Source organism: Pithys albifrons, chromosome 1 (genome assembly GCF_047495875.1).
Source record: "Pithys albifrons albifrons isolate INPA30051 chromosome 1, PitAlb_v1, whole genome shotgun sequence".
In the NCBI taxonomy this organism is placed as follows: Eukaryota; Metazoa; Chordata; class Aves; order Passeriformes; family Thamnophilidae; genus Pithys; species Pithys albifrons.
In genome coordinates this window covers 126909092-126934903 of record NC_092458.1, presented here as the reverse complement: position 1 = coordinate 126934903, position 25812 = coordinate 126909092, and the positions used below count along the sequence as shown (strand labels likewise).

At 67.4% G+C, this 25812-nt stretch overlaps 4 protein-coding genes across 5 annotated transcripts; 3 read left to right on the top strand and 1 right to left on the bottom strand.

Annotated features, from left to right (window-relative positions):
- Window positions 1-2092: 2092 nt before the first annotated feature.
- TPP1 (tripeptidyl peptidase 1) lies at window positions 2093-7811 on the top strand. Its single transcript, XM_071573999.1, has 13 exons — window positions 2093-2152; window positions 2704-2793; window positions 2858-2997; window positions 3071-3221; window positions 3344-3465; window positions 3819-4003; window positions 4213-4411; window positions 5550-5738; window positions 5872-5944; window positions 6184-6304; window positions 6741-6899; window positions 6964-7101; window positions 7558-7811. Exons 1-13 carry the CDS (start codon window positions 2142-2144, stop codon window positions 7696-7698), a joined length of 1719 nt encoding a protein of 572 aa, XP_071430100.1. The 5' UTR covers window positions 2093-2141; the 3' UTR covers window positions 7699-7811.
- Window positions 7812-8007: 196 nt separating this feature from the next.
- On the top strand, window positions 8008-9604 carry TAF10 (TATA-box binding protein associated factor 10). The gene is made up of 5 exons (XM_071573987.1): window positions 8008-8247; window positions 8416-8567; window positions 8690-8754; window positions 8830-8944; window positions 9443-9604. Exons 1-5 carry the CDS (start codon window positions 8052-8054, stop codon window positions 9530-9532), a joined length of 618 nt encoding a protein of 205 aa, XP_071430088.1. The 5' UTR covers window positions 8008-8051; the 3' UTR covers window positions 9533-9604.
- Window positions 9605-10010: 406 nt separating this feature from the next.
- Window positions 10011-15996, bottom strand: ILK (integrin linked kinase). Its single transcript, XM_071567997.1, has 13 exons — window positions 15921-15996; window positions 14201-14294; window positions 13034-13199; window positions 12667-12762; window positions 12492-12588; window positions 12316-12399; window positions 12123-12208; window positions 11798-11907; window positions 11473-11600; window positions 11260-11381; window positions 11079-11178; window positions 10869-10999; window positions 10011-10631 (listed from the first exon to the last, which is right to left on the bottom strand). Exons 2-13 carry the CDS (start codon window positions 14287-14289, stop codon window positions 10482-10484), a joined length of 1359 nt encoding a protein of 452 aa, XP_071424098.1. The 5' UTR covers window positions 14290-14294; window positions 15921-15996; the 3' UTR covers window positions 10011-10481.
- A 94-nt stretch (window positions 15997-16090) lies between these two features.
- RRP8 (ribosomal RNA processing 8) lies at window positions 16091-25354 on the top strand. 2 transcript variants are annotated; one of them, XM_071567984.1, is made up of 18 exons: window positions 16091-16258; window positions 16337-16454; window positions 16531-16948; window positions 17185-17314; window positions 17539-17645; window positions 17746-17842; window positions 19931-20110; window positions 20330-20641; window positions 21111-21193; window positions 21525-21663; window positions 21974-22108; window positions 22177-22300; window positions 22381-22517; window positions 23108-23221; window positions 23494-23675; window positions 23773-23998; window positions 24513-24723; window positions 24922-25354. In XM_071567984.1, exons 1-18 carry the CDS (start codon window positions 16184-16186, stop codon window positions 25188-25190), a joined length of 3057 nt encoding a protein of 1018 aa, XP_071424085.1. In that variant the 5' UTR covers window positions 16091-16183; the 3' UTR covers window positions 25191-25354. The 2 variants fall into 2 exon arrangements, with proteins under 2 accessions (XP_071424085.1, XP_071424083.1); XM_071567982.1 differs by lacking the exons at window positions 16091-16258; window positions 16337-16454; window positions 16531-16948; ... (1 more) ...; window positions 17539-17645; window positions 17746-17842 and adding an exon at window positions 18874-19239.
- The last annotated feature ends 458 nt before the right edge of the window (window positions 25355-25812 follow it).

Here is a 25812-nt window from a genome sequence, read left to right as displayed (position 1 = left end):
CTCCCCCGAGGAGCCAGTGAGGCTGTGGCAAGGCCTCGGCCCGGGGTCATCCAGCAGGAAGGTGAGCGTGTGTCCACATGGGCATGCACAAACACAGCTATGCAAGATGTGTGTCCATTTGGTGCACACTGCAGGTCACACACACCATGGGTTGGCCCAGATCATCCCACTGCCCTTGCTCCAGTGGGGACAGTGGGCAGAGCTGTGCAGGGACTCAGAGGTGCAGCAGCTGGGCTCGGACACACCATCTGCCCAACGAGTGCCCACTGCAGACACCTGGACATACGAGCCCCATCACAGCCACCAGCACACACAGGCACACACTGGGAATCCTGGTGATACCACCAGTCTGCCCAGTAGCTTCAGCTCTGCTCACCCCTGTTGGGTGACAGACACACATGAGGGGTTCTCTGCTGATCTCCAAACCCTGTGACCTGACTCCAACATCCCCCACACCAAACAGACCCCCCAGCCCTGCAAAAGTTCTAGAGTTTGAGAACCAGAAGTGGCTGTGCAGCTGTCATGTGTGGGACATGGCCAGACCCACACACTGACCATCAAATACCTACATGTGACCAGTTGCTTCCATCCTGTCTTTTCTACTTTCCTGTTTTTTGTTGCTCCCCAAACCACCCTGCTCCCTCTCTGTCCTCAGCTCTCAGTTACCAACACCCCATAGCAAGTCCTGCACAGCCCCAACCTGCTCTGCAGGGCTCACCCCCCCAGAGCGTGTCCCACACCACCGACAGTGCCTCTGGACCGGGGGAGCAGCTCCTGTCCCCCCTCTGTGACGGGGCTGGGGGAGGAACTGCTGTCCCCATGCTCCAACAGCGCCCCTCACCCCGTGGTGGGGGAGCGTGAGCTGGGAGAGCCCCCCCTTCCTGGCGGTGTTCCTGGGGTCACTCTGCTCCTTTTAGCCGCACCCCGACCCCTTCCAGCTCCCTGCCGAGGCACACCGGGCACACCGGGGCCGCGACCAGCAGGATGCCGTCGGTGCCACTGTCCTCACCAGTCGTTCCTGACCTCGGGATAAGGCGGCTGCCGAGAGCAGGGACACCCGCCCCGTCTGCGGGAACAGCACACAAGCGTGCCCGGGCAAGCGGGGCTGCAACCAGGGAACGGCGGCCGCTCACTGGGACACCAGCGCTCCCTGTCCCCTCCGGGCTCCAGACCGGCAGCAGATGCTCATTAGCGCGATTAGCTCAGTCTGGGCGCCCTAATCCCGGCCGGCCAGATGGGTGCGGGACATGATCCCCTCCAAATCCAATCCCACTCAGAGTTCGCCTGCAAGCTGGGACCAGCTGGACACGGAGGGTGCAGCCCCGGGCCCCGGCCGAGGTCGGGACGGCCGGTCCCTCCCTCCGGCTGCGGCCGGGCCGGGACAGCGGGAGCGGCAGAGCGGGGGCCGGGGCAGCCGGGGCCAGGCAGGTGGTTTTCCCATTGCCCATCTCTGCCTGGCCTGGACACAGCTTTGCAGAAACAGGAAAACAGCTGGGAAACTGCTGGAGGCGCGGAATGCGGCGTGACCCGACGCTCGCCACGCGTCCCACGCCCCTCCGGGGCCCACGGCCAAGCAGGAACACGAGCACGGGCTCCTCCGAGCCCCCGGTGCCCGCGGTGTGCGGGCCAGCAGGGCTGGCCCCAGCGCCTCGGCCGGGGGTGGGAGGGTGGCCGCGCTCCGCGCCTCGGGCTCTCGCTGGCCTCACTCCCGTGCCCGGCCTCTGCCGCTGCCCAGCCGGGGCTCCTCCAGCATGGGGGCCCTACACCCCCCACCAGCTCGGGACCCCGACACGGACTCTCGGCCGCATTCCCCGTCCCACCGTGGGAACGACTTCCCATCGCCCCGGGAGAGGGATGGGGACGGGGCGTGGGGCGGCTGTGCCGTGCCCAGACCGCCGGCAAGGGGAGGTCTCTCCGCCGGGACCGTGCCCGGAGCCCGTAGCGAGTGGCTGGGGAGGCCACTGGCGCCAGGCCCGGAGCTGTGCGCCTGAATCCAGGTCCAGGTCCAGGTCCCGGTCCCGGTCCCGTCCCGGCGCTCCCGGTGCGCTGATCACGTGGTCTGGCAGTCACGTGCTGCTGTTTTGGTGTCCCCACGTGGTCGGGAGTCACACGCTCACTCACGTGACCAGGGAGCCGGCGGGATGGCGCGGAGGTACCGGGTCCGGGGGATCCCCCGTGCTGGGGGTGACGGGGGTCTCGGGCAGTCAAACGGGGCGACCCGGTGATGGGGATGACGGGGGAGCTCGGGCAGTCAAACGGGGCTCCCTGGTGATGGGGATGACGGGGGAGCTCGGGCAGTCAAATGGGGCTCCCTGGTGATGGGGATGACGGGGGAGCTCGGGCGGTCAAACGGGGCGACCCGGGCAGTCAAACGGGGCTCCCTGGTGATGGGGATGACGGGGGAGCTCGGGCAGTCAAACGGGGCTCCCCGGTGATGGGGGGAACAGGGACCCATGCGATCAGACGGGCTCCCCGGTGGTGCGGGCTCGTGGGTCAGGCGGGGCTCCCCGCTGACGAAATAACTAACGGGTGTCAGACGGACTCCCCAGTGCTGGGACTCAGGGAGGTCAGACAGGCTCTCTGGTCAGGGAGGCTCGGAGGGTTCCGGCAGGGCTTCCCGGGGACGGGTTCTCGGGAGTCAGTCAGTCAGTCCCGGTTTCCCGGGGCCGTGCCGGTGCCCGCGCTCCCCTGCCACCGTTGCAGGTGTCGGGGGATCCTCGGTGTGCTGGTGCTGTGGGCGGCCGCCTGGAGCTGTGCCGCGGGGCTGGCGCCGGAGCGGGACCAGCCATTCCGGTAGGTATGGGGCGGTGGAACGGGACGGGGCGCCGGTGCCGCCCCCGCTCACCTGCCCCTCCAGCGTGCCCCCCGGCTGGACCCATGCCGGCCGCGTGGACCCCGGACAGCCGGTGCAGCTGACCTTCGCCCTGCGGCAGCGCGGCATGGCCCGCCTCGCCCGCCTCGTCGAGTCGGTCTCGGACCCCCGGTCCCCCCAATACGGTAATGGCCGTGCACCCAAGTCCCCCTGGCCACCAGGGTCTGTGCGGGGGTCTGAGCCCTCTGTGCCTTCCAGGGCAGTATCTGTCCCTAGAGCAGGTGCGGGATGTGGTGCAGCCATCCCCTGCCACGCTGATGACAGTGCTGAAGTGGCTGCAAGGCCATGGAGTGGAGGACTGCTGGAGTGTCACCACTCTCGATTTCCTGGAGTGTCACCTGCCTGCAAGGTGAGTCCCAAGCGCTTGGACCCGCTCTGGTGGTCCCATGGTGGCTGTCCTTGTGTCCCAGCTACATCCCATCCCTTGGTGGCTGTCCCTGTGTCCCGTGCCATGATGTCCCTGTGTTCCAGTGTGGCTGAGCGCCTGCTCCCAGGGGCCGAGTTCCATCGGTACGTGCAGGGTCAGCGCAGCCTGGTACGGTCCCCACTGCCCTACACTGTCCCCCCAGAGCTGGCAGAGCACCTCGACTTCGGTATGTTCCACTGGGGGAGATGAGGCTGCAATGTTCAGGTGCAGCTGCTCCTGGCAGGGACAAACCTCCCTCTTGCGTGGGCTCTGGTGGCCATCCCATGCAAGGGGCAGGGGCTGCCCAGCCGTGGCTGGGGGAGGCTGAGGGGCTGGGGCTGCAGGGCAGAGCTCTCAGAGCCTGCTGCTGGCCAGCCCCTGCGGACAGGGTGATGGTGATGGGGAACCCAGGGGCCGTGTAAGATGATGGGAGAGCCCAGGGGCCTTTGAAGGTGACAGAGGGGCCCAGGGGCCTTGTCCTGCTCTCCTGGGGCTCTGCGTCCTGATGGCCCTTTTTGTCCCACTGGGCTGTGCTGCAAGTGGGTGGGATGCACCGGTTCCCTGTGGAGCGCAAGGCAGTCAGCAGAGCCAAGGCCAGGAAGGACGTGCCGTCGGCAGGAGCGTCGTTCCACCTGGGAGTGACTCCGGCCATCCTGCGCCAGAGATACAACATGACAGGGGGGGACGTGGGGCTCCTGCCCAACAACACCCAGGCCTGTGCACAGGTAACAGAACTGCCCAGATCCAAGGGCTGTGGGATGGGGCAGTCCTGTGGATTGGGGCTGTTTTGGGGATCCTGGAACAACTGAGGGTCCCTCAATGGCTGCTGGGAGTACCTGGTGTAGCATAGACCTGTGCTGTCAACTTTCTAAGTTGGTCAAAATCTTACCTTATTTTTTCAAGACAAGACAGTCTGTGCCTTTGTGTCCTGCAGTTTCTGGAGCAGTACTTCCACCAGGCTGATCTGGCTGAGTTCATGCAGCTCTTTGGCGGCAGCTTTGCCCACCGCACGCAGGTGGACCGGGTGGTGGGGCGCCAGGGCCACGGCAAGGCTGGGCTGGAGGCCAGCCTGGACGTGGAGTACATCATGAGCACGGGTGCCAACGTCTCCACCTGGGTCTTCAGCAATGCAGGTACCAGGGGGAGCCCTGAGGGGAGGGGGGAATACCTGGAGGGGTGAGAGGAGTACCTCAAGGCAGGGGGGGTCGCCCAAAAGAGTGAGGAGAGAACTCTGAGGGGCGAGGGAAGAGCTTGAAGGGCTGTGCAGAGGCACCTGGCTGCAGCATAGCCCCAGGGCTTTCCCAGCTGTCAGAGCTGACACTGCATTCCCAGCTCGTAGGGGAATCACCCTTGAGTTGTGTAGTGGCTTTGCACTGTGTGAACCTTCAGCATCCAGAGTATCCCAGAGCAGAGGTTTTCTCATTGGCACCATGTGGAGCAGCCACCTGGCTTGGCTGCTATAGAGGAGGGCACAGCCCCACTGCCACAGGGTTTTCTGGCCTCGCTGAGGCTGGAGTGGAGCTCTCGCCCACAAGTCTCCCAGTGGAGCAGATGAGAGAGAGTGAGGGAATTTGGGAAAACAAATTGCCAAACAGCCTGCACAAACACAAACAGGGCACAGTGCTTGGGGCAGTGTCCCTGTCCCAGATTGGGAACTGGCTGAGCAGGAGGCGAGTGCCTCAGGGTCACTGTCCCTGTCCCCGACTGTGACAACAGCCCAGCACTATCCCTCCTGCCCCTGTGCCATTACTGGTGTGGGAAGGGTATGACAACAGTAATGTGGGTGACTGAGAGTGAGCAGTGGTGGCTGGGCTTCTGCTCCCCTCCCAGGAGCGAGGGCTGGGGCATAGGGAGGGACCCAGGCAGGTGCACATGGAATGTGTGGAGGTGGCATGTTTGTCACTGTGTTGGGACCTGCTGCCACAGGAGGGGCCAAGGCCCTGCTGGGTCCAGAGCTGCCCAGGTGGCTGCAGCCCTGTGGCAGAGGCTCAGAGAGAGAGGGGGCTGTGTAGTTCCTTGCCCTGGGGTTTAGGGTGAGCCTCTGGCCATTCCTGTGGGCCAAGCTGGAGCCCAGTGCCATCCACCATGACCTGCCCTAGGATGAGCTGATGGAGCTCCAGGCTTGCCATGCAGTTACTCCATGCCCCATAGGCAGGAGCTGGGGGACTTGAGCTGCAGCGCTGGTGGTGCTGCTGAGGCAGGGCCCTGTTCTGTCTCCTGCCCTTGGTGTTGGGAAAGCTGTCCTTATGTCCCTGCCCTGCTGTCCCACAGGACGGCACGAAAGCCAGGAGCCCTTCCTGGCCTGGCTGCTGCTGCTCAGCAACATGTCAGCGCTGCCCTGGGTGCACTCGGTGAGCTACGGGGATGACGAGGACAGCCTGTCCCTCGCCTACATGGAGCGTGTCAACGCTGAGTTCATGAAGGCAGCAGCCCGCGGCCTCACCATCCTGTTTGCCTCAGGTGTGGCCATGGCCCGGCACAGCCTGAGCACCGTCACGGCCAGAGGACCCCTCTGGGGCTCCCAGCCCAGGGGCCAAGGGGTGGCCGGGATGCTGCGGTCACCCGTCCCCATGCCCTGTCCTTGTGTCGGCAGGTGACGATGGCGCCGGGTGCCGGCGGGTGCACAGTGGGAATCACACATTCCGGCCCAGTTTCCCAGCTTCCAGGTGGGTGGGTGGGATACGGGGGGTCGGCACAGAGCTGTGGTGGCACTGCTGGCCCTGGCCCCAGCGAGGGGTCCCCACCAGCATGTGGGGGCACTCACAGACCCCGGAGCTGGGGCTTCTGCAGCTCCTGGAGGTGTGCTGGGTTTGTGGGATGAGGCTGTGGCAGCAGCGGAGCCATTGAGGGGCTGCTGAGGCTCAGCAGCCCTGTGCCCACCCACGGTGCCCCCCTGTCTCCCCAGTCCCTATGTCACCACTGTGGGCGGCACATCCTTCAAGAACCCCTTCCTGGTGACGGAGGAGGTGACGGATTACATCAGTGGGGGCGGCTTCAGCAACATCTTCCCCATGCCTGGGTACCAGGTGAGGGTCTGCCTGCACGAGTGGGCTGCAAGGGGCTTGTCAGGGGGATAATGAACTTGGGGGTGACCTCGGGCCATGGTATGATGATGAAAGCCATGATGTGTGACAATGGGTGCTGAAGGCCATGGGTAGGTGCTGAAGGGCCTGCTGTGGGTGCTGATGGTCTGTGGTGGGCGATGAAGACCCTGCTGTGAGTGCTGAAGGCCATGGGTGGGCAATGAGTGGGTGCTGACAGGCCATTAGTGGGTGCTGACAGGCTGTGCTGGGTGCTGATGGGGCATGGGTGGGTGCTGGAGGCCATGGGTGGGTGCTGAAGGGCCTGCTGTGGGTGCTGACAGGCTGTGCTGGGTGCTGATGGGGCATGGGTGGGTGCTGGAGGCCATGGGTGGGTGCTGAAGGGCCTGCTGTGGGTGCTGACCAGCCGTGCTGTCCCCAGGCTGCTGCTGTTGGGCGTTTCCTGCACTCAGCCTCGAAGCTGCCGCCCAGCTCGTACTACAACAGCAGTGGCCGGGCGTACCCTGACCTGGCCGCGCTCTCCGACAACTACTGGGTGGTGACGAACCGCATCCCGCTGCCCTGGGTGTCGGGGACCTCGGTAAGGGCTCGTCCCCCAGCGCCCCGCGGGCAGGGGGGCCCGGGCTGAGGGTCTGTCCCTGCAGGCGTCCACGCCGGTGGTGGCGGGCATGGTGGCACTGATCAATGACCGGCGGCTGCAGCGGGGGCTGGCGCCCCTCGGCTTCCTCAACCCCGCGCTCTACCAGCTGCAGGAGCGTGGCCTCGGGCCCGCCTTCTTTGACGTGAGTGGGGCAGGGGGCAGGGGCTGGGTGGGCCTGAGCTGGTTGGGACCACGGGTGTCCTGAGGGACTGGGCTGAACAGGATGTCCTGGGGGGTGGGTGTGCCATGGGTGCCCCAAGGGACTGTCCAGGGCCTCCTGCCCCCAGAGCCGTGCCTGAGGCAGGGCTAACAGTGCCCTGCGGGGGCACAGGAGAGTCCCTATGCCCTTCCCTCGGGGGGCGTGTCCTGGGAAGCTCCCCATGGGCGTCCCTTGAGCTTCCTGGTGTGGGTCCCCTTGCATGGCTGCAGCTGTTCGGTGGGTGATGTCCCCTGAGAAGACCCTGGGAAGGGACGGCCTGTGCCATGGGCAGCATAGCAGGGTCCCCCTGCTGGCTTTCCAGGGTTCCCTGTGCCCCGGGGTCTTTGTCCCGGGGGCACGGGGTGTCCCTGTGCCGTGTACTGAGGCCGATCCCCGCAGGTAACGCAGGGCTGCCACCTGTCCTGCCTGGACGGCACCGTGCAGGGGCAGGGCTTCTGCGCCGGCCCCGCCTGGGACCCCGTCACCGGATGGGGCACCCCCAACTTCCCGAGCCTGCTGCGGGCGCTGCTGCCGCCCTGAGCGGGACAGCGGGACACCATTCCTGGGACATCGTTCCTGGGACACCGGGATCGGAGCGCGGCGGAGCCCGAGCTGGGGGCGGGCCTGTCGGGGCGGGGCCTGTCGGGGCGGGTCTGTCGGGGCGGGTCTGTCGGGGCGGGTCTGTCGGGGCGGTCTGTCGGGGCGGGGTCTGTCGGGGCGGGGTCTGTCGGGGCGGTCTGTCGGGGCGGTGACAATAAACATGTCACGACCACTCGCGCGTGTTTGTGGTGGTGGCGCCGCCAGGGGGCGCGCGGGGCGGGGCGGGGCGGCGGCGCGGCCAATGGCGTGGCCTGGCGCGCGCAGGCGCGGAGCGGAGCCCGTGCCGGGGGGCCATGAGCGGCAGCGCCGATCCCGACCCCGCGGCCGCGGCCCCGGCGGCACCGCCCGCCCCCGCCGAGGGCAGCAAGCCCAGCCCGGCCGCTGTGGGCAGCGCCGCGCCCGGCACGGCACCCGGCACGGCACCCGGCACGGCGGGGGGCGGCGCGGCGCGGGGCACCGAGGGCGGCGCGGCCGGAGGGAGGGGGTCCGGTGAGTCGGGGGGGGGAGCGGCGGGGACGGGCGGCGCGCACGGGGGTCCCTCGGGGCGCCCCGAGCTGGGCCGGTCGCGCCGGGGCCCCGGTGAGCGCGGGAGTGCCGCCGGTCGCGCAGTGCCGGTGTCGGCGGGGCGTGCCGGGCTCTGAGCGCGCCGTCCCGCAGTGCCGGTGTCCGCGGCCGTGGCCGCCCCCCCGGACGGGGCCATGTCCAACGGCGTGTACGTCCCACCCGCGGCCAACGGCGACGTGAAGCCCGTGGTGTCCACCACGCCGCTCGTGGACTTCCTGATGCAGCTGGAGGACTACACGCCCACGGTACCGGAATGCGGGGCGGCTCCGGTGGGACGGGGCGGGACGCGGGGCAGGTCCCTGGGACGGGACGGAGCCCGGGCAGCTCCCACGGGGCCGTGGAGCTGTTCCAACTCTTCCCTCCCCAGATCCCGGATGCCGTGACGGGGTATTACCTGAACCGGGCGGGGTTCGAGGCCTCGGACCCCCGCATGTAAGTGGCAGCGGGGCTGGGGGGGCAGTGGGGCCCGCGGCCCCGGCCCCTTCCGACGTGGCCCCTCTCCCACAGCATCCGCCTGATCTCGCTGGCGGCACAGAAGTTCATCTCAGACATTGCCAACGATGCCTTGCAGCACTGCAAGATGAAAGGCACGGCCTCGGGCAGCTCCCGCAGCAAGAGCAAGGTGCGGGCACCGGGGTCCTGCTCTCCAGGGCTGGGGCTGAGCCCGGGCGTGTGGGCTGCAGGAACCCCAAACCTGCCGTGCTTCTGGGGGGTCCCGCGGGTGGGGAGGGGCCGGCGGGGACACGTTTTGGTGGCCCCCCAGAGTGTGGGAGCAACTGCCCCCCCGACAGCTCCAAGCCTGGGGAGGGGCCCAGAGTGGGGTACTGGGGACCCTTCCAGCGTCACATCTGGGCTTTGGGGTCCTGCAAGGGCAATGACATTTGTTGCTGGGTGTCTGGGGGTGGCAGATGGCATGGAGGGATGGAATGTAGGGAGCTGAGAACACCCCAGTGCTGCCCACCAGCTCCTGTGGGAGCAGGGCACCCCCATCCCTGCACTGGAGGTGGGGGTCCCACAGCCCTGACAGCTCCCTTGGGAGGGGGACACCCCCATCCCCATGCCATAGCTGGGTCCCACACCCCGGCTGTTCCTGCTGTGACTCTCTGCCCTGTGTCCCCAGGACAAGAAGTACACCCTGACCATGGAGGATCTGACGCCGGCGCTGGCCGAGTACGGCATCAATGTGAAGAAACCACATTACTTCACGTAGGGCCCGGGGGGCTCAGGCAGTTTGTAGGGGTCATGTTGGTGCCATTAAACACCCAGGAGGGTTTTGGGGGAAGGCAGTCTCGCTCCTCTGCGTGCTCCCACACATGCTGGCCTGGCTCCCCAAGGGGGGCTGTCAGCCTTTCTCAGCCTTCCCCACAGGGCTGGAGCAGAGCGGGGTGTGGGGGACAGGACTGCCCAGCACTCTTCCTTTCTTCCCAAGCTGTCTTGTCCCCTATGGGTAATGTGTGGGGGCTGCATTGGCAGCACTGCACATGGAGGCAGGGAAGGGACCCTGAGCCCACACCATCCCCCACCCCATGCCAGGCACCTGGTGAGGGGGCCCTGAGCCCACCCACCTGCGCCGAGCAGCAGAGGTTTGCTGTGGATACTGATTCGTGCCCCGGGCTTTGCAGACTCGGCAGCCCTGCATCAGTGTAGGCCCCCACCCAGCCAGTCCCTCCCTGCACCCCAGCAGCCAGTTCCATACCAAACGTTTATTTGGGGGCCAGTGGCCATTCTGGGGCCGGAGGGATGTGGCCAGTGAAGTGCAAAGCAGGGGCAGTGCTGGGCACCACGGGCAACCCCTTGGCCTGCCTCCCCCCCAGCCCTGGGGGGCCGAGTCCCAGGCCAGGCCTGGCAGGGGGGGGCTGGAGGGCCCCACAGCCCCGTCTCACAGCGGCACGGCTGGGCCACGCACCGCACCTGCCCTTGATGGGGGGCTGCCCTGGCAGAGGGGCTGCCTGGAGGCTGAGGGGCTGCCCTGGGTGGGGGGGCCCTGCGTGGGGGTCCAGAGCCTGCAGAGCTGCAGCAGTGGCAGCACCGTCTGTACCGTGTGTCCGTGGCTGGCTCAGGGTGAGGGGTGTCCCCTGCTCCCCCCGGCTCTGGGGTTAAAGGCACTTGGGGGTGGTGGGGGGCGCAAGGCAGCATCAGGGAGGGGAGGCACCTCCCCTCTACTTCTCCTGCATCTTCTCCAGGATGGGCACGATCATGTCGAACTTGGGGCGCTTGGCTGGGTCCTCGTTCATGCAGATCTTCATCAGCTTGCAGATGTGGGGGGAGATGCCAGGGGGAATGGTGGGACGGAGCCCCTCCAGTGCCACCTGTGAGCAAGGAGTGGGGCTGAAGTCAGGATTGGGGCCCTGCCCCTACAGACAGGAAACCTTCCACCAGTCCAGGTTTCTCCAAGCCCCTTCCAACCTGGCCTTGAACACTTCCAGGGATGGGCCAGCAACAGCTTCTTTGGGCAGCCTGTGCCAGGGGGTCTCCCCACCCTCACAGAGCAGAATATCTCCCCCCTCCCTCACCTAAGTCACCCCCTTGTCGCCCCACCCCCTCACCTTCATGCCAATCTCCATGTTGGACAGGTCAGCAAAGGGCACCTCCCGTGTAACCAGCTCCCACAGCAGCACTGCAAAGCTCCACATGTCGGCTGAGCGCCGGTTGATCTCCTCCGGCTTCTTCTGCAGAGCTGGGGGTGGCAGGGGGTGAGGGGGACTAGGGCTGAGCATGGCCAGGCTCCCCTGTGGGGCTGGGAACTGGATGCTCACCTTCAGGGGCCACCCAGGCCGGAGCGTACATCCGTCCCGGGCACTGGAAGGAGAACTTGACGTCGGCCATGCTGATCCGTGCCGTCATGTCCTCATCGATCTGGGGAGAGCAGGCAGTCAGCAGGAGCCCCCTGCCCAGGGAACCTCTCTGCTTTGGGAGGGGGTCTGGGCCCCCACTCACCATGACGCTGCGGCTGTTGAGGTGGTGCCGTGGGATGAGGGGCTCCAGTGTGTGCAGGAAGGCCATGCCCCGTGCAATGTCGAAGGCAAACTTCACTGCCTGCATCTGGTCCACCACAAAGTCTGGGGAGGGATGACAAGAGGTGAGCCCACCCCAGGGCTGCAATTAGAGAGGTCTCTGCCACCCTCAAATGCACTGACCCCCTGCACTCACTGGTCCCCTCGTGCAGGACGTTGTAGAGAGAGCCATAGGGCATCCAGTGGCTGATGATGATGGGGTGGGGGGCTGGGGGGGCCTGGCAGGCACCCAGCACTGGCAGCACGTTGGGGTGGGAGAAGATCCTGCAAGAGAAGTGACAAACCTGAGAATGAGGGGAAAGGGGGGCTTTCTGCACCTCGTCATCTGTCCTCCGCCATCCCCCAGGGCCTGCCAGCCTTTGGGCACCACTCTGGAACATTCCTGGTCCCGCAGAGCTGGGCAGGACCCCCTGCCCCATACCCTGAGAGCTGTGATGGCCCTGGGCACGTGGGGCACTCACCGCAGCTTCGGGTACTCCTCATTGAAGTCTCGGCTCTTCCGCGTCGTCCAGTCCCGGATTTTCAGCATTTTGATGACGATGTCATTACCCTGCCAGCGACCCTTCCACAGCTGGAGGGGAGCAGGGGCACGGGTACCATGAGAAGGGCAGGAGGTCCCCAGCAACCCCCAGGCTCATCCCTGGAGCCCGTGGGATCAAGGGTCCACAATAACCCAGGCAGGAGCCCCCCCCCTGCACCCAGCCGTGGGACCCTGGAGTGGCTGTGTCTTGTGGGGTCAGGACTGCAGGATCTGCACAGGCTCCTCTTGGGGCAGAAGGGACTCACCTCTCCTGACTGGTTCTCGTTGAGCTTCAGACTCAGGCTCAGCTGTTTGAAGTCAATCCCGGCAAGTTTGTTCAGGGTCCCATTCCCTGCAGGAAAACAGGGATGGATGCCCACAGGTGCTGGACTCAGGGGGCAGCGCTGGCAGGGTATGGGGGAAACATGACCCCCTACCCAAAAGACCCCCAGTCCTTACTGGGCCGGGTGCGGGTTGTGCCCTTCCAGAACGTGTCCTTGTAGGGGATCTTGGTGAGGCTCTGGCCCAGCTTCTCAGCACGCTCTGCGGAGGGAGAAGGAGGAAGGTGGCACCTGGACCCTGCCACAGCCAGGCAGGGGCTGCAGCAGGTGTGAGGCCCTACAGGACCGTTGTACCTTTCAGGACCTCCCGCAGTGGTGTCTTGGCCTTATCCGTAGGGGTTTCACCATATTTGTTAGCAATGCTAACCAGGGCCCCACTGTTCACCAGGTCCTGAGCGAGCAGAACAAAGGTTGTGGTTTGTGCTCTCCCCTCAACCTCCCTCCTGCCCACCCCAGAGCTCCCACTCACCTCAGCCACCTGCTCGTGTCCCCAGAAGCAGGCGTAGTGGAGTGGCGTGTTCCCATGCTCGTTCACTGCATTGATGTCTGCCTTGAACTGCATCAGCTGGGGACAGGGGGCAGTTCCTGTGAGCCCAGCACTGTCTCAGTGAGCTTGGGACTATCCCTGTCCTTCCTATGCCTTGTGCTGTGGAGGCAGGGGCAGCACACTGGGAGCTGTGGGGAGGGGGCTGAGCTGGGGTGGCACTCACAGGGCTTTAGAAGGGATCTGTGAGGGGGGAGGGGGTCAGAGGCACTGGAGGGATTGCTGGGTGCTCCCGACAGGTGAGATGGGGAGTGAGTCCCACATGAGTGGGGTGGTGGGGCAGGGCAGGTACCTTCTGCACGATGTCACGGTGGCCGTGGCTGGCAGCCAGGTGCAGTGGGGTGTCGTCCCCCCGGTTCATGACATTGATGCGAGCCCCCCGCATGATGAGCATGTCCACCACGTTGGAGCGGCCCTCACGGCAGGCCCAGTGCAGGGGGCTGAACCCGTGGTCATCCCTGTGGGGCGGGGGTGGACACTCTGCTCAGCTGTGGCCTCCCAGCCTGGGCACAATGGGCACTGCACACCAAACACTGGCCGTGGGGCCAGACTGAGCATCCATCCCACTCCTGCCCACCCCCACCAGGGCCCCGGTGGCATCAGCCAAATCCCATCTCCTCTAGGGCTGAATCACTGCTGGATCCCCTCCCTGTCCCCCCGGCTCTGTGGCCAAGTAAGGGAGGAGGCGGCAGCCAGGCCTTAAATGGAGATCAGGGACTGGCAGGGGGGCTGCCACAGCCCCAGCTCTCCTCCAGCCCTGGCTCCCTCCAGCCCCTGGCACAGCAGGCCCCATCCACCCCCACCAAGGCCCCACAGGCAGGAGGTCCCCGGCACAGAACACCCCAGTCCCTTGGGCACCTCTGTGGGACTGGGGGAGCTCAGTGTGCCTGGAGCCCTGGGAGGGCCAGGGAGGCACAGCCACAGGAGGGTCCTTGTCCAAAACGTGTCTGGAACGCCGTGGCCTGGCCGGGGTCATGGTGTGGGATTGGGCTGTGCCAGCTGCACACACCACAGGAAGCTGCTCCAAGCCCTGAACACAACTCCTGAATGGCTGTGCACCCCACAGTCCTGTGGGACCCCCAGAACAGGCCACAGGAAGCAGAGCCCGGACACACAGACTGCCCCACGCAGCTCCCAGCCCGTGGTCCCAGCCCTCCCATCAGACCCAGCCACACACCCACACGTTCCCCGTGCTGCTCCCCGGAGAGAGGAGGGGGGCAGTCAGCAGACACAGCGGCCACTGTGGGGACAGGGTGGTTCCCCCAGCCCAGCTGAGCCCCAGCCATGGCCGTGGCCGTGAGGAAGCGGCTGGAGGATGTTCGGCCTCGTGCCTCAGCAATGCTGTAACTTCCTCCGGCGGGGAGGAGCCGTGTCCCACCGCCCGCCCGGGACAGGGAGCCCAGTGCAAGCCAGCCCTGGCCCCCGGCACAGGCCCCCAGCCCAGCCCGGCCCCGCTCACCCCTGGTTGAGGTCATTCTCGGTGTTGTCCAGCCACAGCCGCACGGCCACGGCGTTGCCCTCCCGGCACTGCGTGAAGATGTCGTCCATGGTGGCTGTGGGAGGGGAAGGGGAAGGACGTGGGCACTCCTGATCCCCCTCAGCTGGGGGGTTCCTGGGGGAGCAGGAGCCTCACGGCCCCCTCCTTCCCCCCGCCCTGCACCCTCCCCCGAGGGCCGGGGGGGAGCCGGGGCCGCAGCCCAAGGGAAGCTCCCGGCTGAGTCCAGCAGGGCCGTGGCCGCCCGCAGGAAGCCAGGCTGGCACCCCCGGCCTTATCGCCAGGCACAGCCGGCTCCGGGATCGGCAGCTTCGGGGGGAGCAGCGCTGGGGCAGCTCAGCAACCCCGATGTGGGATCCTGCACATCCTGGGGGGGACAGGGCTGGGGCAGCTCAGCACCCCTGACATGGAATCCCGCAGATCCTGGCGGGGGACAGGACTGAGGGAGCTCAGCATCCCTGACATGGGATCCTGCAGATCCTGGGGGGGACAGGGCTGGAGCAGCTCAGCATCCCCGACATGAGATCCTGCAGATCCTGGGGGAGACAGGGCTGGAGCAGCTCAGCATCACCAAGACGGGATCCTGTACATCCTGGGGGGACAGGGCTGCAGCAGCTCAGCATCCCCGACACAGGATCCTGCAGATCCTGTGGGGGAACACGACTGGGGGAGCTCAGCATCTTCAGCACAGAACCCTGCAGCTCCATTACCCTCCTGACCCCCGTGGCTGGGTCTGGCACAGCACCATGGTCAGAACCAGGACCTCAAAGCTCCATGCACTACCCTTCGATCTGTGGACACCCCAGCTCAGAGCCAGGCACAGCTCCCTCCTGTGCCCTGTGTGCCCCTGAGGCTCCAGCTGTGACCGTGGCATCGAGTCTCAGAGTGAGGACAGGGACAGACAGCACGATGTGCCCAACACGCACCTGTGGGGGCTCAAACCTGCTGCCACAGGGTCCCCCGGAGGCAATGCCCACCAGCCATGACTGCCCCGCTCCCTGCCAGCACCTGGCAGCTGCCCCCAGGGCCCTGCCTGTACCCTCTGTCCCAGGCAGCTCCAGGGGGGTGGGATGTGGAGCCCCTGAATCTGGCCAGGGTGGGACGTCGTGGCAGCACCAGCCCTGTCCCGGCTCTGCAGCACCCGCAGCCCGGGACAGGATTTATCCTCTGCCCATCTGAGGGCACCCCAGGACACCCCAGACTGGTCCCAGCCCTGTGGTTTCTCACTCTGCTGTCACTGCAGCGGAGACACCTCCCATGGGGACACCGCGCTGTGTCCTATGCTGCACCCTCCTGTCACTCACGGCCCTTCCCGGTCCCACGGGACTGCCAGGACCCCCAGCCCTGCCAGGAACACCGCCTGGGGGTCCTGGCGTCCCCGCGGGACCACCCGGTGCCCCCTCCGCCTTGCCGAGCCCCGGCACCGTCCCCACCGCCCGCAGGGGACGCGATACGGGGGTCTCGTGCCCCCGGGTGACCCCAAACCAGAGGGGAGGGCCCCACTCTGCGCTCCCTGCAGTGCCCCCAGTCCCTGCCCCGCACTCCCACCCTCCCAGCACCGCCAATCCCTCCATGTGCCCCCACCGCTCCCCTGCAGCCCCCGCGCCCGTCCCCATTCCCCGCTCCCGGCCCCCCCGGCCGCGCTGGCACCCCCGGCCCGGCCCCGGTGCGGCCCCGCCGTTACCGGGTGGTGTCCCGGGCTCCGCAGGGCGGCGGCTGCGGCGGCCCCGCCCCGAGACAGCGCCCGCTGGCGGCCGGAACCCGCACCGGACGCGGGGCGGGGCCCAGTGCGGGGCCAGGCCGGTGTGCGGGGCTCCCTCCGCCGCGGGTCCGCCGGCCCGCCGGGGGCGCTGTGCCCGCCCGCGGCCCGAGCGGCCGCACGTGTGTCCGGTACCGGCCGCGGGTTCCGCGCGGCACCGGGACGGGACGGAGCGGTGCCCCCGGGCCATGTTCGCCGAGCAGGACTGGAGCGACGCGGCGGCGCCGCTGCCCCGCAGTGCCCCGGAGGGCCCGGGCCGGCCGGTGAGCGGGGACGCGGGGGCGGCGGGGCGGCCGGTTCCCAGCGCGGGGAAGTGACCGGCCCCTGCCCTCCCTCCGCAGGGCCCCGCGGCGGGGAAGCGGCGGCTGCCGAGGGACGGCGAGGCGGCGCGGAAGCGGCCCCGGGGGCGGAGGAAGGTCGGCGGGCCCCGGGCTGCGGCGGGGGAGCGCCCGGACACAGGTACCGGTGCGGCTCCGGGGCCCGCGGGGCAGCGGGAGCCGCCGCCGTGCCCTGAGCCCCCTCTCGGTGCCTTCAGACGGCCCGACTGAGCCGCCGGGGGAGCCCGCGGGGCTGAGCCGGAGGCAGCGGCGGAACAGGCAGAAGCAGCGGCGGCGGCAGCAGGAGCCGGCGGCGGGGTCGGGCGGGGAGTGCGGCTCGGGGCCGGGCCCCCCGGAGCCGCCGGTTCCCCCGGAGCCGCCGGGCCTCCCGCAGGCCGCCCCGGAGCCCCGCTCTGGCCGCTCGGCCGCGCTCCGCGCGCGGATGGAGGAGCGGCTGCTCGGCGCCCGGTTCCGGTACCTGAACCAGCAGCTCTACACCGGCAGCAGCCGGGACGCGGCGCGGCTCTTCCGCGCAGACCCCGCCGCCTTCCACCTCTACCACCGCGGCTTCGAGCAGCAAGTGCGGCGCTGGCCCGAGCGGCCCGTGGAGCGCATCGTGCGCTACCTACGCCGCCGGTGAGCGGGGCCGGGGCCGGACCGGGGGGGCACAGCGGGGCCGGACCGGGGGGGCCGGACCGGGGGGGCACAGCGGGGCCGGACTGGGGTGGACACAGCGGGGCTGGACCGGGAACGGACCGGAGGGGCAGAGCGGGGCCGGACCGGGGGGGCACAGCGGGGCCGGACCGGGGGGGCACAGCGGGGCCGGACCGGGGGGGCACAGAGGGACCGCTCTGACCCCGCTGTCCCCCCAGGCCGGCGTCGCTGGTGGTGGCGGATTTCGGGTGCGGGGACTGCACGCTGGCCACCAGCGTCAAGAACCAGGTGCACTGCTTCGACCTGGTGCCGCTGACTCCGCGGGTCACCGTCTGTGACATGGCCGAGGTACTGGGGGACCTCTGGGGCTGGCGTGGGCTCTGCTGCGGGGGGAGGTGACCCCGCGAGTCCCGTGCGGGAGGGACAGCAGAGATGGGTCTGTTTGAGAACTGGGCGTCTGTGCCTCGGGCACCCGGTTATAGAGCTCAAGTGAACCCGCGAGCCTGGGGAGCACAGTGGGGCTGCCCAGCCCCATCTCCATCCTCCTCCTCCGGGCTGTCCTGGGGTCGCAGGTGCCGCTGGGGGATGAGTCGGTGGACGTGGCCGTGTTCTGCCTGGCATTGATGGGCACCAACCTGCAGGAGATCCTGGGGGAGGCCAACCGCGTTCTCAAGCTGGGGTAGGCAGGGACTGGGGGGCAGTGGGGGCTGGGGGGCAGAGGCACTGGGCTGTGCCCCAGGGGTGCCTCGGTGCCCCGCTCAGGACCGAGGTGACTGCAGGGGGACCCTGATGGTAGCCGAGGTGGCCAGCCGCTTCGAGGACATCCGCGCCTTCCTGAAGGCCATGGCACAGCTGGGCTTCAGGACGGTCTCCAAGGTGTGTCCCCTGGGTCAGGCACTGGGTGCACCCGGCAGCCCTGGGAAGGAGCCTGTGGGGGGATGTGCTGAGGCCCAGCCTGGTGCTGGTGGGGAGCGGGCACGGCGGGCGGTGAAAGCACATGGATGTGGTGGGAACATAATGCTCGTAGGAGTGACAGTCTGCGGGGAGGTGTGGGGGACCTGGCAGTCATGGGGAGTGCAGTGTAGGGGTCTGGGAGAAGGGAAGTTCTGGCCAGGTGGGGGTTGGTCTCTTCTCCCAGGCACTCAGCAATAGGACAAGGGGGCACGATGGGCTCAAGCTCTGCCAGGGGAAATTGAAGTTGGAGAGCAGAAAGAAATTCTTTGCAGAGAGAGTGCTCAGGGATTGGAATGGGCTGCCCAGAGAGGGGGTGGATTCCCCATCCCTGGAGGGTTTTAAACTGAGCTTGGCCGTGGCACTGAGTGCCATAATCTGGTAAAGGGACTGGAGTTGGACCAAGGGCTGGACTTGATCTCGGAGGTCTGTTCCAACCCAATCGATTCTGTGATTCGAAGGGCACACCAGGGGTCAGGGGCACCCGAGGCATGCAGGGGAGGGGCTGCTGGGGTGTGTTGGTGGGCACCTGGCCCCACTGAGGCTCTGGTGCGGGTCTGGGGGTGGTGGTGAAGGAGCCTGGGGACCATCGAGGGTTCTGGGGCCTGGAGCGATTGTGGTATAAGAGTTGATCATGGGGGTACAAGGGTTAGGGGGGTGCATCGGGGTCCGGGGTGGGGTCTGAGGCCCACAGGGGCTCTGGGGAGCACTGGGCATGTTGGGAGGGGGCAGAGGTGACCAGGGAAGGACTCACTGGGGCCCCGGTGCTGAGTGAGTGGGGCTGGGGTTCCAGGGGGGTTGGTGGTGATGGAGCCGGATGTCCCCGTGCCCCCAGGACCTCTCCAGCTCCTACTTCTACTTGCTCGAGTTCGCCAAGACGGGCCCGGCCCGGACGGGCCCCACGCCCGGCCTGCGCCTGCGCCCCTGCCTGTACAAGCGGAGGTGACGGGGGCGTGGCCGCCGGCATGGGGGCGTGGCCTCTGGGGAAGGGCTCCGCCCCTATCCCGACGGCCACGCCCCTATCCCGACGGCCACGCCCCTATCCCGACGGCCACGCCCCCTGCTGCCGCGACCAATAAAGTCTCTGTTTCCGCACAGCTCCGCGTGCGTGTGCGCGCGAGGGGGGCGGGGCTGCGCGTGCGCGGTGCGGTCGGGCCTGCGCGGCGGCGGCGCCCGGGGCCGGTACCGGGATGTCGGGGCCGGGCGGGCCGGGCCCCGGCGGGGCCAAGCTTGACATCAACCGCGCCGGTGTGGCCGAGCTGGAGGGTGCCCTCAGTGGTATCGGCCGCCGCCGCGCCCGCGGTATCGTCCGAAAGAGAGAGGTGCGGGGGAGATGGCGGCGGGGCCGGTCCCGGGAGCATCAGGGCGGGGGTGTCGGTGCCAGTCCCGGCGGGGGCCGCGGCGCCCAGATACCCGTCTCGGTATCTGGGGCTGCTGCCGCGTTCGCTGCTGCGGCCGGGCCGGGATCCCCGAAGGGCCAGGCGAGCGCAGCTGCCCGCGGAACGGCCGCGGTACCGCCGTCCCTCCCTGCCGGCTCCGGGGCGGAGAACCGGCATAACGCGAGTTCCGGCGAGGCGGCACAGACACTGCGCCCCGGCGGCCTCCGAGCCCGTCAGCGGCGATGATGGGTCGGGAGGGGCCCGGTGACACGGGCGGGAGCGATGGGAGCGGCACCGCGGGCCCCGGGACGGGCGGGTCAGCGCCAGCCCTGCCCCGGTGCCACGGGAGCAGCGCCGCGGCCGCACAAGGCAGAGCAGCGAGCGCTCGGTTTGTTGGGGCTGGAAAAGGGGAGGTGAGGGCGTCCCGCGGACGGTCCGGTCCGCCTGTGCCCAGGGCAGGGGGGCTGGAACCGCGGAGTTCTCCCCATCCCAGCACCGCTCCCCGGAGAGGGCACAGCGCCCCTGCCCTGGCCCGTGCCCGTTCCTGTTGGGTCTGCTCGGGCAGGGCGTCTGTGGGAGCGGGAGGGGTTCGCGGGGCGGCTGTCCCTGGCAGGGCTGATGGCCTTCCATGCAGGAGCTGAAGGGCTTCACCTGCCTGGATGATCTGCTGCACGTCAAGGGCATCACCACGCGCATCCTGGAGCTCAACAGCCAGCGCATGACGTGCCGGCGGCGCCCGGGCCCCGAGGAGGCCCCGCGGGCCGGTCCCGCGCCCCCGGGGGACAGCGGGGACAGCAGGGTGCCTGCGGCACAGGTAGGGGCAGGGCCGAGGGAGGGGTCTGGCGCCTCGGGGCTCAGGGGAGGTGTGCAGGGAGCGGCTCATGGCCGTGCTCTGGAGGGGCTCGACCCCATGGCCCCTCCGTGCTGCTGGCGAGCAGAGCCCACCTGTCCGGGCTCTGGCTCTCGCTGGTGGTTCCCCAGCACCCCAATGCTGGTGCAGACCAACCCTGCCCCTACCTCTTCCTGTGCTCAGGTGGTGGCTGAGGAGGAGGAGGAGGAAGCGCCAGGGCCGTGGGAGCCGGAGCACCCTGGGAAGGGCAGCCCCGGGTCCGGAACAGAGCCTGATGGCTCTGGGGGGCGGGGAGCACAGGAGCCCCCCAGCTCTGCTGGGGAGCAGGAGGAGGAAGAAGAGGAAGAGGAGGAGGAGGAAGAGGAAGGGAGCTGCTGCAGCGAGGAGGGGGAGGACAGCAGCAACGTCTATCTGTACTACACCCTGGGGGAGCGCTGGATCGACTACCTGCAGCGCACGGGGGACGGGGGGCTGCTGCGGCACCTGCGCCCCAAGGTGACGTGGGGCTGTGAGGCACCTGGGGCTCCTGCGAGGGGCAGAGGGCTGGGCATTGCTGCTGTGGGCCCCTGGACACAGTGGGGCTGGGGACTGGCACGGGGAGCTGCTTCTCTGAGCGCCAGGGGCTCCCTGGTGCCCAGGTCCTGGGGCTGGGGAAGGAGGCACTGCCCCAGTGTCCAGACCTCTCCTGCCCTGCTGGGAGGGTCCCTGGTCACCATGTGGACCCTGAAGGGGATCAGCAGGAGCAGGACGGGGTCTATCTTGCAGGTGTCTGCCCTGTGGCCCTGGGCAGGGAGTTCACAGGGGTTGGTGCTGGGCAGGGGAGATATGTAGGGGAATGTGTGGGGTTCAGCTCTGGATGGGGAGTTGGCAGGGATCTACAAGGGTCTGTTACGGGCACGGGGTCTGCAGGAGTCCAGCAGGGTCTGGGTCTGCCTCAGCTGCTCCAACCTGTTATGTCCTGCAGATGAAGCGAAAGTCAGAGAATGGTCCGGATGGCCGGGCCCTGTCCCCTGGGAAGAAGCTGTGCAAGGGCTCTGAGTATGGCAGGTAAGGGGGGTCGGTGTGCTGGGGGACACACACCTTCTGCTGCCCACCCTGGGAGGGTGCTGGAGCTACCTGGGTTGAGCAGGAGTTGTCCCTGGTGACCTCCAGCCCTGACCAGTTGTCCATTTGCTGAGCAGGCTGGGCTGGGGGCTGTGGCCCGGTGGGAGTGTGGGTAGGGGTCAGCAGCGTGGGAGTGAGGGGAGAGAGGGGCAGCAGAGTGGAGCTCCCACCAGTAAGGACCAGTTCCTGGAGCCTCTGGCATGGCATGGCCAGGGGCAGTGTGGTGGCGTGGCCCACCTGTGCCCTGGCCTCACCTGTGCCTGGTTTCTCTCAGGACACTGGGCCCCTGCACGCCCAGCCCCACCACCACCTTCGGGGAGCTGCGCAATGCCAAGGCGGGGCAGGCCCGGCGCCGCCGCATCCCCTCGGTGGCTCCCCCACCTGAGCTGCAGGACTGGCTCCGCACCTTCCAGGTATGTGCATCTGGGGGGCTTTTGCTCAGGTAAGGGATCACAGAGGGGGTGTCAGCCCCATCCTGCTGCTCCCCCAGCCTGGGAGGTGTCACCGGTACCTGTCACACAGCACCTGTGACCCACAACGTGTGTCCCATTGAGTTCCAGTCTGCCTCAGGTTCCTGTCCTGGCCAGAGCCCAGGCTGGCAGGGCAGTGGCTGGGCCGGGGGCAGGGAGCTGCAGGGAGCTGTGGGTCACAGTGGGGTCCCACCCATGTGCTGGTGTGTGGCTGGGGACAGGGAGCCGAGGGTCACTGCGGGTCCCCCTGCAGCGCTGGAGTGGCCCTGAGAAGCTGCTGGCCCTGGACGAACTCATTGACCGCTGTGAGCCAGCACAGATCAAGTACATGATGCAGGTCATTGAGCCCCAGTTCCAGCGTGATTTCATCTCTCTGCTGCCCAAGGAGGTGAGTGGGGCTGGGGACCTGGCCTGAGCCCCGCCAGGGCCCCTGCATGACCCCTGCTCCCCCTGCAGCTGGCTTTGTATGTGCTGTCCTTCCTGGAGCCACGGGACCTGCTCCGTGCTGCCCAGACCTGCCGCTACTGGAGGGTCCTGGCCGAGGACAACCTGCTCTGGAGGGAGAAGTGCCGTGAGGAAGGTGAGGGGCCCCCAGGGCGGGGGCTGGGGGGACCACCTTGGGCTCAGCTCAGGTAAGACACCTCTGCATTCCCCCCACAGGGATCGAGGAGCCCTTGCACCTGCGGAAGCGGCGCCTGCTCAGCCCTGGCTTCATGTACAGCCCCTGGAAATTTGCCTTCCTGCGCCAGCACCGCATTGACATGAACTGGCGCAGTGGGGAGCTGCGGCCCCCCAAGGTGGGTCTGGGCGTCCCACCAGGGACAGACCCTGGGGAGCTGAGGGCCCCCAAGGTGGGTCTGAGGGGTCCCACTGGGGACAGACCTCAGGGCACTGCTGTGGGGGGAGCTGATGTGGGATCTGCTGTAGGAAGTGGATTCAACCTGTTCAGAGAAACCAAGTCTCCTGGGCTTAAATAAGGGGGGGTCTCTCCCCTCACCTCTCTCTAAGTCTCCATGCAGGGCTGTAGCCAGCCCTGATATCCAGGGATGTTACAGCCCCCCAGGGCTCAGCAGGGTCTCAGAGCTCTGGGTTGCTCTCCCTGGGGGTTCCTCCTGTCCCCTGGGCAGAGCCTCTCCACCCCTTCTCTTGCTCCCACAGGTCCAGGGTCCCTGAGCACCTTCACTCCCTGCCCCCCAGTAGCTCCCTGCCCCTGGCAGCCACTGCCCAACCACTCCCCCTCAGCTCTGCTGCCCTGCAGAAGCATTGGGACCCCTCTGCCCTTCCTCCCCACAGCACCTGCCACTTCCCCAATGTTTACCATGTTTCAGGAGGTCCTGTGGCTGGGGGGGGTCCACACTGCCCTCCCTTCACACCTGTGTTCCCACAGGTGCTGAAAGGCCACGATGACCACGTGATCACCTGTCTGCAATTCTGTGGAAACCGCATTGTCAGCGGCTCCGATGACAACACGCTTAAGGTGTGGTCAGCTGTCACTGGGGAGGTGAGTGTCACTGTCACCGGCGAAAGTGGCACTGTCACTGGGCAGATGTCACTGTCATGGAGCAGGTGAGTGTGGCACTGTCACTGGTGCCACGGGGGGCTAGGACAGGGACACCGTCCCTTTCTGCTGGGCTCAGGTGAGGCCACTCCCTGACTGTTGGGGGCAGTTTGAGCCTTTCATGACAAGGACATTGAGCTGCGCTGCTCTGCTGTGCCGCAGATGTGGGGGAGGTGGGAGAGGCCCACCTGTCCCTCACGTCCTGCTCCCTGCAGTGTGTGCAGACGCTGGTGGGTCACACAGGGGGCGTCTGGTCCTCCCAGATGAGGGACAGCATTGTCATCAGTGGCTCCACAGACCGCACGCTCAAGGTGTGGAACGCCGACAGTGGCGAGTGCGTGCACACGCTGTACGGACACACCTCCACCGTGCGCTGCATGCACCTGCACGGCAACAGGTACGGGGCTGAGGGGTGGGGGGGAGCCCTGGGGGGTGAAGCTCTTGGCCCCGGGGCCGCCCTGGCAGCCGGGCCCCAGGTGTCCCCTCGCCCACAGGGTGGTGAGCGGCTCCCGGGATGCCACACTGCGGCTCTGGGACATTGAGACGGGGCAGTGCCTGCACGTGCTGATGGGGCACGTGGCGGCCGTGCGCTGTGTCCAGTACGATGGCAACAAGGTGGTCAGTGGTGCCTATGACTACACAGTCAAAGTGTGGGACCCTGAGAGTGAAAGCTGCACTCACACGCTGCAGGGGCACACCAACCGTGTCTACTCACTGCAGGTACAGCCCGACACCTCCCCTCCTACTGCCTTCTGCTCCACCTCCCCTGATTTCCCTGCTCCCTGTAGGTACAACCTCCATATCTGCCCTCCCGCTGCCTTCAGATGTCACTCCCCTGCTTTCCAGTCATGGGACACAAGCTGTGCCAGACAGTCCCCATGTGTGCTGCAGGGACATGTCGGCCATGCCTGTGCCCCGAGGGGACCTATCTGTGCCATGCAAGGACATGTGGACCATGTCTATGTCCTGCAAGGACACTATCTCTCTCTCTGACACTCCCCCACGCACATATGCTGTGGGCACAAACACCCCTCTCCCCATTCCCATTCCCTGGAGCATTTGTAGACCCCAAAAGGCTGAGGGGTATGTGAGCCCAGGGCTCAGCTGCTGAGCTGGGGATTGAGCTGGAGCTGCTGCACCCCAAAGTGGGGGGTGCTGGAGGCAGGGGGTGCTGCACCCCAAAGCAGGGGGCACTCCTGAGCCCAACGCTTAGCTGGCTTCCCCTCTGTGACAGTTTGATGGGACGCACATCGTGAGCGGGTCCCTGGACACATCGATCCGTGTGTGGGACGTGGAGAGCGGGAACTGCCTGCACACGCTGATGGGACACCAGTCGCTCACCAGCGGGATGGAGCTGCGTGACAACATCCTCGTGTCTGGCAACGCCGACTCCACCGTCAAGATCTGGGACATCAAGACAGGGCAGTGCCTGCAGACGCTGCAGGGTGAGAGGGGCTTCCTCACTCCTGGGACCCTGGGGGGGGAGCGCCCCTTGATCAAGGGGCTGGGAGGGGGCAGTTCCCTCCCTCAGGGGGCCGCAGTGGGGGCAGAAGGGCTCCCGCCCCTCAGGGGGGACCAGGGTGGTTCTGAGCTGCCAGGTGTGCCAGGGCCGGTGTCACACAGCCGTGGGTGCCTCCCCGCAGGTCCCAGCAAGCACCAGAGTGCCGTCACCTGCCTGCAGTTCAGCTCAAAGTTCGTGGTGACCAGCTCTGACGACGGGACAGTGAAGCTGTGGGACCTGAAGACGGGGGAGTTCGTGCGGAACCTGGTGGCGCTGGAGAGCGGCGGCTCCGGGGGCGTGGTGTGGCGCATCCGCGCCTCCAACACCAAACTGGTGTGTGCCGTGGGCAGCCGCAACGGCACCGAGGAGACCAAGCTGCTGGTGCTGGACTTCGATGTGGACCTCAAGTGACCCCGGCCAGCCCGGGGGTCCCGAGGGAGGGGTGGCCCCGGCGCAGGCGCTGGCCCCCGCGGGCAGGACGGAGGGGACGCCCGGCCAGGCCTTATTTATATGCGCGGGAGCGCCTGGCCGGGCCCACAGGAGCATGTTTTGTACATGGAATATATTGATTTATTTCTGTAGCGGGGCTCCTGCTGGCTGGGGGGTGCTGTGACCCATTCCCTCTACCCTGGGCAGCAGGCAGGGCACAGGATCTCCAGCGTCACAGGCCCCAGTCAGCCCAGCTCCCCCCAACAGCCCCTGTCAGGGGGTGCCTGCTCTGCTCCAGCTGTTTATGACAAGTATGTTCAGGTACCCACAGTGCCCTGGTGCCCACAGGGGTCCTGCAGCACCCCCACAGTGACCCCAGCCAGCTCTGAGGGCAGTGTGGGCCCTGTGGTACCCTGGGCCAGACTTGTCCTACTCGGGAGCTGCCCAGCACTGGTGGGAGCTGCCCAACCAAGCCCCGCTGCCAGTGTGTCCATCTGGAGCCACTCTGATGCCCTTGGCCCAGATGGAGATCCCATAGATCCCTCAGTGCTGGCCAGAGCTGGAGGATCAGGACTGGGACCCCTGGGTATGTCTGCCCAGGTGA